The sequence below is a fragment of the Heliangelus exortis genome, chromosome 29, assembly GCF_036169615.1.
Source record: "Heliangelus exortis chromosome 29, bHelExo1.hap1, whole genome shotgun sequence".
Classification (NCBI taxonomy): Eukaryota; Metazoa; Chordata; class Aves; order Apodiformes; family Trochilidae; genus Heliangelus; species Heliangelus exortis.
In genome coordinates this window covers 4,504,910-4,515,127 of record NC_092450.1, presented here as the reverse complement: position 1 = coordinate 4,515,127, position 10,218 = coordinate 4,504,910, and the positions used below count along the sequence as shown (strand labels likewise).

Sequence of the window (10,218 nt, the reverse complement as noted above, 5' to 3'; positions counted from 1 at the left end):
CAGCGGGCCAGAAAACCCCCAAGAAGGGCTGGCAAGGCAGTGACAGCACCCCCGGACCCTCCCGCTGTGATACGGGGGTTACCCCACCCCCCCCCCCAAAGCCCCAAAGAACGTTTGAAAACGACAATAAATTTTCTTCATTTTTAAAAAACGAGGAAAAAAGCTCAACCCTGCTGTACATATCCACACTACTTACAGAATCCCAGAGAAACGTTTGCTGCATCAAATGCTCTGCTCGTTGCCCTTCCCCTGGGAGCAGCTCCCTTTGGGTCACACCACATCCAACCCACAGGGATTTTACAGCCTCCCCTGACACCACCCCACAACCCCCTCAAACTCCTGAAGGGTGACAGCCTCACCGAGCAGGGTTTGGTCCTCTTCCTCCTATAACTTCATCAAATTCCACGCCACGAATCCCAGGGCAAATTCCCTGATAAATTCCAGCTGTGATTTTGTGCCTCTCTGATTTTTCAGGGCTGACAGAACTCGGGGGTTTGGTGAAGAGCTGGGACAATCTGCCCCGTGTAGGAAGCACCCAGAGATTAACAGCATAAAAAAATGATACCAGTGGAGAGAGAGAGAGGGAAGGAAAGGATCTGGCAATGTGTTAGAAATTGACCACAAAGGCTCCCAAGTTCCAAACGAATTCCCAGTCCAGACCAGGCTGCAGGTCCCAGCAATCCAGAACCACTCTGGGAGATGGAAACTCTTCCTGGGGGGAGCAGGGAGTCCCTCTCACCTTTGGGAATCAATTCTGCAGAGGAGCAGAGGAAGGATAAAAGTCTCATCTCTGCATAAAGTTTTTTTCCAAGGCTGCAGGAGTCCTCTGGAGGGAGTGGATGTTGCGTTTCACCCGATCCTCCAGGCTGGAGCTGGAAGCACTCTCCAACTTCAAACGACTGCAGAAAATGGAACCAGAGAAAGGAATCAGCATCTCTTGGCAAACATTCCAGCATTTCTAGCAAGGTTACTCAACCCCAAACCATCCACCTAAATCAATCCAGCAGAGGGAACAGCAATATCCTAAAGGATCCACATCCCTTTGAGCTTGGCTTGTAAAGTGCCCAGGAAAAGATTTCAGTAGCTCTCAAACCTCTGGCTTCTAAATAAAACTTTTAACTCCAAATGCAGCCATCCCAGGGGACTTGGCTGCTTTCTGGGAAGCAAAAGGGGGAAAAGCAATGTGGTTTTCACCTGTGGAATGGCAGAGCTCATGGAAATGAGTGCAGGAGAGCACAGGGATCCTTGTGACCCCTCCAGATCCCACTGCTGGGCTTTGCTGAGCAACCTCCTTGTGCTCTCTTGACACCAATAAACACAAAGTTTGTCAGCTCAGCAGCTGCTTCTGATACAAAAATCCCTCTCTGCACGAGATTTTTTGCTGGTGGAGAAAATCTCTTGTGATTTGAAGCCACCCTTGCACGTCCCCTGGGCAGCTTCAGGAATCAAGTCTTTATTCTCTCTTCTTATTCATTTGGAGAGCCTGGAGAATAACATCCCAAAATCCACACCTCTGCCCACAGGATCTTTCCCAGACATCCCTGTACTTCTGGAAGTGCACGAGGGACTGCAAGTTACAACTTGGGTTAGAAATGGTCTCATGGTTTCAGTCCCATGAGCTCGTGGCACACAGACTCCCAGGGGACCTGCAGGCCTAGAACTATTTCAAGCTCCTAAAAAAAAAAAAAAACCCAGAACTTTGTGGAAAACACTCCTAGGCCTTCCTGCAAAAATAACTGCTCACAGGTTTCCAGGTGATGCCAACACCATCAGAGACATAAAGCTCATTGTGGTGAAGAGGAGGGACAGATCCTGCACCATCCCCTGAACCACCACAACCCCTGAGCCCATCACTCACTCCTGAAAAGCTGAGGCCTGGCATGAAAATCAGGTCAGGAAAAAAACTCACTGGAAGAATTTCCCATCTCTGGAGTCGAGTTTCTCCATTTCTCTCTCTAGCTCCTCCTCCTTTCTGTGTTTCCTGAGGTTGTTTGCTCTCTCCTCTTCCCTCCACTTGGCATTTTCCATCATTTCCTGGCGTTTACGCTCCAGTTCCTCGGGAGAGATTTTTCTGGTTGTGCAGAAAACACCACTCTGTGAGTTCCCAGCACATCAACCCCACCCCCCCTCTTGTTTTTGGTTCTTTAGGATGATTTAAAACCCCCCAGACCAGGGCTGCTGAGCTGGGTTGGTGCTTTGGGGGGGGGGGCGGAAGGGGCTGTGTCAGCAGCACCACACCCACAGCACAAGGGTTCCCTCCCTTTTTTTCAGCTTTGGGGCTAAATTGGGAGATTCTGCTGCCAAGGTCATGTTTTCCTGGTGACAAGGAAATTAATTCATTAATTAATTACTCTCTAATTAATGGGACGAAGACTGATTTCCCAGGATTGCCTCACACACTGCTGTGAGGCACATGGAGCAGCAGGAAAGCTGGGAAGTTCTTTGGGAAGCTGGACAAGCAGCAACCCAAACACTGTCAGAATCTTTGACTTTTTAGGCATTCAAACTCCTCATTTTCTGCTCCCAGAAGAACTCTGGGTTCCCAGGTGAGCCCCAGCTCTGTCACTGCCCCTTCCAGCCCCAGGCACAGGCTCAGTTCTCACTCACCTGGTGTAGCCTGGGGTGTGCTGCCTGCGATGGCTTTTTTTGGGGGAGGGGCTCTTTGCTCTGCCCTTCCCCTCCCCACTGCTGTGTCTGGAAACCCAAAAACACCTTTTTTTAGGACAAATGAACACCCATCATCACCCCTCTCAATTTTTTTTTTCTTTTAAACATATTCTGAACTCAAGACATTGTCTGGAACTGCAGGGCTGTTTGCCTTGCACACCAACACTGGGAATTTCCTTTTTTTTTTTTTTTTTTTTGTCACTCAGTTATTAAATTATTTCACCTGCAGACAATAAACACCCAGGCCCTGATTTACCCAGCATTCAGCACAGACAACTCCCCAGTTACAAACTCCTCCTAAAGAGAACCTTTAGCCCAAACAAAACACTCACAATCCCCATCCCCAGGGTGCAGACAGCAAAGCCCCTCCAGGAGCAAATCTCCATCTCCTCCTCCTCTCCTCCTTCTCCATCTCCTCTTCCTCCTCCTTCTCCATCATCTCCTCCTCCTCCTCCTCCTCCTTCTCCTCCTCCTCTTTCTCTTCCTTCTCTTCCTCCTCCTCAATCTCCATCTCCTCATCCTCCTCCTCCTTCTCTTCTTCCTCCTCCTTCATCTCCTCCTCCTCATTCTCCTCTCCTCTCCTCCTTCTCCATCTCCTCTTCCTCCTCCCTCTCCTCCTCTTCCATCTCCCTCTCCTCCCTCTCTTCCTCCTCCATCTCCCCCTCCCCCATCTCCTCCTCCTCCTCTTCCTCCATCTCCTCCTCTTCCTCCATCTCCTCCTCCTCCTCCATCTCCTCCTCCTCCTCCTCTTCCTCCATCTCCTCCTCCTCCTCCTCCTCCATCTCCTCCTCCTCCATCTCCTCCTCCTCCTCCTCCTCCTCCATATCCTCTTCTTCCTCCTCCTCCTCCATCTCCTCTTCTTCCTCCTCCTCCTCCATCTCCTCTTCTTCCTCCTCCTCCTCCTCCTCCTCCTTCATCTCCTCCTCCTCCTCCTCTTCCTCCATCTCCTCCTCTTCCTCCATCTCCTCCTCCTCCCTTCCACCCCCTCTCAGCCTCCCCCTTCACACCCCAAACTGTTCCAGAGGACTCCAGGGGCAGGAGGAGACTGAACCAGAGGGATTTTTCCTGAATATTTTTCCCTGCCAGCAGCCCCAGGTTCACACCCCCAGGCTCTCAGCCCCACTCACTGTTTCCCGTGTTTAGGAGGGGATCTGGAGCTCCGGAATTCGGGATTTTTCCTGCTGGAACGTCTCTGGGGAGAGCGGGAGTGGCTCCGGGAGCGATCGCGGTGCTTCTGGGGGGCCCTCTCCTGGCCGGGAGGTGGAGAGCTCCGAGAACGCGGGATCTGCTCCCGCTGGAATTAAAAAAAAAAAATCTGAGGAGAAACGCCCCGGAAGGGCAGCAGGGGGAGAAGCTCCCTCTGAGCAGGTTCAGGCAGGGAGGAGGGGTCTGGATTCCCTTAATCTGATTTCCTAACTCCTCATTAACGCCTCTGTCTGAGGGGAGAAATTCCCCATTGGACGTTCAGTCACCTGAAGTGGCAGAGGGAGGAAATTCTGGGAGGAGAAACTCAAAATAAATAAAAAAAAAATGTTAACTTGAATTCAGAGCAGCCAAAACTCCTCCCAGGAGCTGAATAAAATGAGTTCCAAGGCTCAGCTGGCTCCAAATTTAATCTGAGCTTTATCCTATAACAACTCCCAGTGAAACAGCACTGGAATGAACTGGAATAAACTGGAACAAACTAAACTGGGATAAACTAAACTGGAATAAACTAAACTGGAATAAACTGGAACAAACTAAACTGGAACAAACTAAACTGGAATAAACTAAACTGGGATAAACTAAACTGGGATAAACTAAACTGGGATAAACTAAACTGGGATAAACTGGAACAAACTAAACTGGGATAAACTAAACTGGAATAAACTAAACTGGAATAAACTAAACTGGAACAAACTAAACTGGAACAAACTAAACTGGAACAAACTAAACTGGGATAAACTAAACTGGGATAAACTAAACTGGGATAAACTAAACTGGAATAAACTAAACTGGAATAAACTAAACTGGGATAAACTAAACTGGGATAAACTAAACTGGGATAAACTAAACTGGAACAAACTGGAACAAACTAAACTGGAACAAACTAAACTGGAATAAACTGTAATAAATTGGAATGAGCTGGAATAAACTGGAATAAACTGCCCCAAGCCCTGCTCTGCCCCAGCTCAGGGCACTCACTGCTGGAATTGCAGTGGGAAGCCCAGGAATTCCTCACCTGTAAACCACACCCTGGGAGTTTGGGAAGAGGAGGCTTCCAGGAGGAACTGTTTGTCCTCTTCTGGGACCTGCAGAGAAAACAGGACAGGACAGGTAAAAACCAGGAATATTTTTTAAACATTAAAAACCCCTAGAAAAGGATTTAATGCTGGAAAGCAAGGAAGTAACAGCAGAGAAGCCTTCAGGGCAATTTTGAGCATTGGTTGGAGCAAAAAGCCTCGAGGAGAGGGTTGGGAAAAGCCAAGAAGGACAGAGAGCCAGGACATGAGGTGTTTTTCCTCTCAAAGCCCCAAACATACTTATTTCTGCCTCTCTCCTCATCACTGCTGGAGCTGTCACTGCTGGAGCTGTGGTGTCGATGCTTCTTGTGCTTTTTTTTCTTCTCCTTCTTCTTTTTTTTCTCTTTTTTCTCCAGACTGTTCTGCAGCTACAAAGCAAAGCAAAGCTGGGATTATTTTGCCTCTCCCCCCAGGCACTCAGCAGCACCCCCTGGGCTTTGAGATCCACCTACCAAGGCCTTGATTTTCTTCATTTTAACAGGGTTGTTGAGAACTTCTCTCTTCTTCTCCTCCTCCCTCTTCCTAAAGCAGGAAAAGAAAAGTTTTGAAACAGCTGGAAAGAGCCTCTTTTCAGGAAAGGGGCCAAGCAAGAGCAAAGCTCCAAAAAGACACAAGACAGGCAAGTTTTGTACATTCAGCAAAAAAAAACCCAACTAAGGAGGGGTCTGCCCTTTCCTTCACTTCAGAGTGCAACGAAGAGGGTAAAAATAAAGCTTTTTTTGTCACCATTCCTCTGCCTACAACCAGCTCTCTCCAGACCAGGTGTATTCACAGAGAGAAAAGAGGGAGCCAAACCAGTGTGGAGTGACCCCTTTGGCATTTACACCTCCCAGACCCCCAAAATCCTGGATTTCTGCAAACTTGCCCAGCAGCAGCACAACCAACCCAAGAGAAGACACAAAAAAAAAAAAAAATGAAGTTTTTAGTGAGTTCCTGCTGCCCAGGCCTCAACTCCTCCTGCTGCCCAGTACCTTATCATGAAGAGGGGATCCTCCCGGATCTTGTTTGCCATATCCAGGACAGAATTGGCCCCAGACTTGGCAAAAATGGAGCCTGGGAGCAGCCCAGTCTCGTGGGAGCAGCCAGCATCCTTCTCTTCATTCTTCTCAAAGATGTATTTATCCACAGGGCGACCCATCAGATATTCCTCTCTGTTCACCATCCCTCCTGGGCCCTGGTACATCCACTCCAACTTCTCCTCTTTTTTCCTGGAGGAGACAAAAATCACCTGATTGGCCTTTTCTCACTCCTAAACTCCCAGTTTTAGGATTTATTTCACAAAGGGGAGATGAAACCTTTGAGAAAGAGGGGAAATCAAACCACAGGCTCCCTCCTGGGCACCCACATCCCCTCACCAGGCTGTGCCCACCCCCCCTGGCTGCTCAGTGTAACAATTTCCATATAAAGTTATATTTGTTCATTTAACCTATAACTTTGTTTATAAAACAGAAGCATTAACCTCAAAGTTCTGTGCAAAAAAACCACTGTGTGGCTGTGACAAATTGTAATAACTCTCATCTCATGTTTGCTCATTTAACCTAAGTAGAAAATTTTTTTAGTGCATTTACTTAGAAAGGCAAGAGAGAAGCAGGGAAAGAAGATGAGGATGTGAACTGCAGGATGAACCTTGGAGAGAAAAAGTGTATTGGGACAAAATGCTGTTTAAATGTTCTTAGAGATGGCCTTTGTAGGAAGGGGTTAACCAAGCCCAGGATGTGTCTGCATAAAAAGAATCAGTGTAGGAAGGGGTTAACCAAGCCCAGGATGTGTCTGCAGAAGAAGAATCAGGATTGTTGACACATTTCCAGCCTTCCCAGCTCACACAGCCATAAAGGGCCCAGTTCTGTTCAATATCTTTAGTGAGGATTTAGATGAGGGGATTGAGTCCATCAGCAGCAAATTCCCAGATTTCCCCCAAGCTGGGGGGATGTGGATCAGCTGGAAGGCAGGAGGGCTCTGCAGAGGGACCTGGACAGACTGGAGAGTTGGGCTGATCCCAATGGGATGAGGTTCAACATTCCAAGGGCCGGGTCCTGCACTTTTGGTGACAACAACCCCAAAAACTGCCCAGCAGAAAAGACAAGGCTTTTGACACCATCTCCCACAGGATTCTCCTGAAAAAGCTGTCAGCCCACAGCTTGGACAGGGGCATCTGTACTGGGTTAGGAACTGGCTGGAGGGCCGGGCCCAGAGAGTGGAGCTGAACGGGGCTGCATCAAAATGGCGGCCGTGGTGTCCCCCAGGGATCAGCGTTGGGCCCAGTGCTGTTTAATATCTTTAGTGAGGATTTAGATGAGGGGATTGAGTCCATCAGCAGCAAATTTCCAGATTTCCCCCAAGCTGGGGGGAAGTGTGGATCAGCTGGAAGGCAGGAGGGCTCTGCAGAGGGACCTGGAGAGTTGGGCTGATCCCAAGGGGATGAGGTTCAACATTCCAAGTGCCGGGTCCTGCACTTTTGGTGACAACAACCCCAAAAACTGCCCAGCAGAAAAGACAAGGCCTTTGACACCATATCCCACAGGATTCTCCTGAAAAAGCTGTCAGCCCATGGATCAGGCAGGAGCACTCTGTGCTGGGTTAGGAACTGCTGGAGGGCCCAGAGAGTGGTGCTGAACGGGGCTGCATCAAAATGGCGGCCGTGGTGTCCCCCAGGGATCAGTGTTGGGCCCAGTGCTGTTTGATATCTTTATTGATGATTTAGATGAGGGGATTGAGTCCATCAGCAGCAAATTCCCAGATTTCCCCCAAGCTGGGGGGGAGTGTGGATCAGCTGGAAGGCAGGAGGGCTCTGCAGAGGGACCTGGACAGACTGGAGAGTTGGGCTGATCCCAAGGGGATGAGGTTCAACACAACAACCCCATGGGGAGCTCCAGGCTGGGCACAGAGGGGCAGAAAGGGAGCTGGGAGTCTGGATTGCCAGGAAGCTGAAGAGGAGCCAGCAGTGTGCCCAGGTGGCCAAGAAGGCCAATGGCATCCTGGGCTGGCTCAGGAACAGCGTGGCCAGCAGGTCCAGGGAAGGGATTCTGCCCCTGTGCTCAGCCCTGGTGAGGCCAAACCTTGAGTCCTGTGTCCAGTTCTGGGCCCCTCAGCTCAGGAAGGAGCTTGAGGTGCTGGAGCAGGTCCAGAGAAGAGCAAGGAGGCTGGGAAGGGATCCAGCACAAGTCCTGTGAGGAAGGGCTGAGGGAGCTGGGGGTGTTGAGGCTGGAGAAGAGGAGGCTCAGGGGAGACCTCATCACTCTCTCCAACTCCCTGAAAGGAGGTTGGAGAGTTGGGATGATCCCAAGGGGATGAGGTTCAACATTCCAAGTGCCAGGTCCCGAATTTTGGCCACAACAACCCCATGGGGAGCTCCATGGGGCACAGAGTGGCAGAAAGGGACCTGGAAGGTGCCCATGAGCCAGCAGTGTGCCCAGGTGGCCAAGAATCCCAATGGAATCCTGGCTGAGGAAGAGTGTGGCCAGCAGGCCCAGGGAAGGGATTCTGCCCCTGAGGAGGCCACAGCTTGAGTCCTGTGTCCAGTTCTGGGCCCCAAAAATCAGGAAGGAGATGGAGGCCCAAAGGAGGTGAAGGGATCCAGCAGAATTCCTGTGAGGAAGGGCTGAGGGAGCTGGGGGTGTTGAGGCTGGAGAAGAGGAGGCTCAGGGGAGACCTCATCACTCTCTACAACTCCCTGAAAGGAGGTTGGAGCCAGGGGGGGGTTGGGTAGATATCAGTGGGACAAGAGGGCATGGACTAAAGAATTTTTTCCTAATATCCAACCCAAACCTCCCCTGGCAGAGCTTCAGCTCTGCCAGGGGAGGTTTGGGTTGGATATTAGGAAAGAATTCTTTGCAGAGAGGGTGATCAGGCATTGGAATGGGCTGCCCAGGGAAGGGGTGGATTCTCCATCCCTGGAGATATTTCAAAAGAGCCTGGATGTGGATCAAGGGTTGGACTTGATGAGCTCTGAGGTCCCTTCCAACCCAGCCCATTCTGGGATTCTATAAATATCCAAAAAAAACTTGAAGGAAGTGGCACAGTCTGGAGGAGCAGAGCCCCCCGGGTGCCAGCACTGTTACTGCTTCTTGTTACTTTGTATTAAATTCCCAATGAATCATTAATTAGTGTGTTCTGCTCAATGTTATGGGACTTTAGAACACTCCGGGGGGTCCCGGTCCCCGCTCACCTCACGGTGCCCATGTCCTCCGCGTATCTCTGCATCTCCTCCCGGGCCCGTTCCTCCTGCAGCTCCCTCTGCAGCTCCTCGATCTTCTTCCTCTCAGCCTCATGTTTCTGCTCGGCTTTCCAAACCTTCTCCACATTGCGCAGGGTCTGGGGGTGCCAACTCTTCTTCAGGTTCTGCAGAACGGGACGGAACCGTTAGCGAAACTCCACCGAACCGAACCCCCACACCCCCCCCCCCCCCCTCCGGACCTCCCCGGTAACCACCAGGAAAGGGCCGCTCACACCCCCCCCCCCCCCCCACCACCCCCCCGAGAACGGGGCCCACGGAACCCCAGGGCACCGACGGCTCCGCTGGCAGGGCCTGGGAACGCCCGCAGGCCCCGGTGAACACGGCCCCGTTGTCCCCCCGGAAGCCCAGCCCGGTACCGGGAGCTCAGGGCGGTACCGGGAGCCCAGCCCGGTGCTCAGAGCCCCGGGGAAGCCGTTCGGGCCCCCCCATCCCCATCCCGATCCCGTCCCCTCCTCACCAGATCTCCCCCCCCCATCGCTGCCGCCGCCGCCGCCGCTACCGGGCCCGGGTTGACGTCATCACAAGGCGCCGCGTCACGGCCCGTTCCGCGCGGCGCGCTCCGGTGTCGTCACTTCCGCCGCGGCGCTGGAAGATGGCGGCCGAGGGAGAGCAGCGGAGCCGGGCCCGGGGCCTCCGCCGTGCGCTCGGTAGGGAAAAAAAAAAAAGGAAAAAATCGAAAGGCCGAGAGTGAGGCCCCTCAGGAAGGAGACGTCTGAGCGGCGTGAGGCTCCCCGGGCCCTGCCGGGACGGTGCCCCCAGAGCCATCGGTACCGGGGCGGTTGTGAGCGGGCCCGGCCGGGTCGTTCCGTTCCTTTCCCGCAGGAGTCACCCCAAAGGGTGCAGCTCAGCCTCAGGGGTGCGGAGAGGAGGGGTTCGGTCACCCCGAGGCTGCGGGGTTCGGTCCAGCCTGAAACCGGCACCTCCGGACTCCCCGCGGCGGGAGCGCCCGGTGCGGCCTCGCGAACCCGAGAGGTCTTTTTCACCCCAAAAAACCCCGATTTTGTGATAACATTTCACACTTTGGCACCGCCCGCA

At 52.1% G+C, this 10,218-nt stretch overlaps 1 protein-coding gene across 1 annotated transcript; it reads right to left on the bottom strand.

Moving 5' to 3' along the window:
• Window positions 1-139: 139 nt before the first annotated feature.
• CWC25 (CWC25 spliceosome associated protein homolog) lies at window positions 140-9,779 on the bottom strand. Its single transcript, XM_071728805.1, has 10 exons — window positions 9,641-9,779; window positions 9,115-9,287; window positions 5,921-6,157; window positions 5,402-5,471; window positions 5,190-5,317; window positions 4,889-4,958; window positions 3,795-3,961; window positions 2,608-2,694; window positions 1,910-2,071; window positions 140-899 (listed from the first exon to the last, which is right to left on the bottom strand). The coding sequence occupies exons 1-10, from the start codon at window positions 9,656-9,658 to the stop codon at window positions 785-787; spliced, it is 1,227 nt and encodes a 408-aa protein (XP_071584906.1). The 5' UTR covers window positions 9,659-9,779; the 3' UTR covers window positions 140-784.
• Between the last annotated feature and the right edge of the window lie 439 nt (window positions 9,780-10,218).

Bases quoted from the DNA above. Each gene is read 5' to 3' on its own strand.
- CWC25 (XM_071728805.1), bottom strand. The intron at 6,158-9,114 runs GTGAGCGGGGAC...TGTCTCCTCCAG, and splicing joins GAGGACATGGGCACCGTGAG to GAAAAAAGAGGAGAAGTTGG. The intron at 900-1,909 runs GTGAGTTTTTTT...CATTTTCTGCAG, and splicing joins AGAGATGGGAAATTCTTCCA to TCGTTTGAAGTTGGAGAGTG.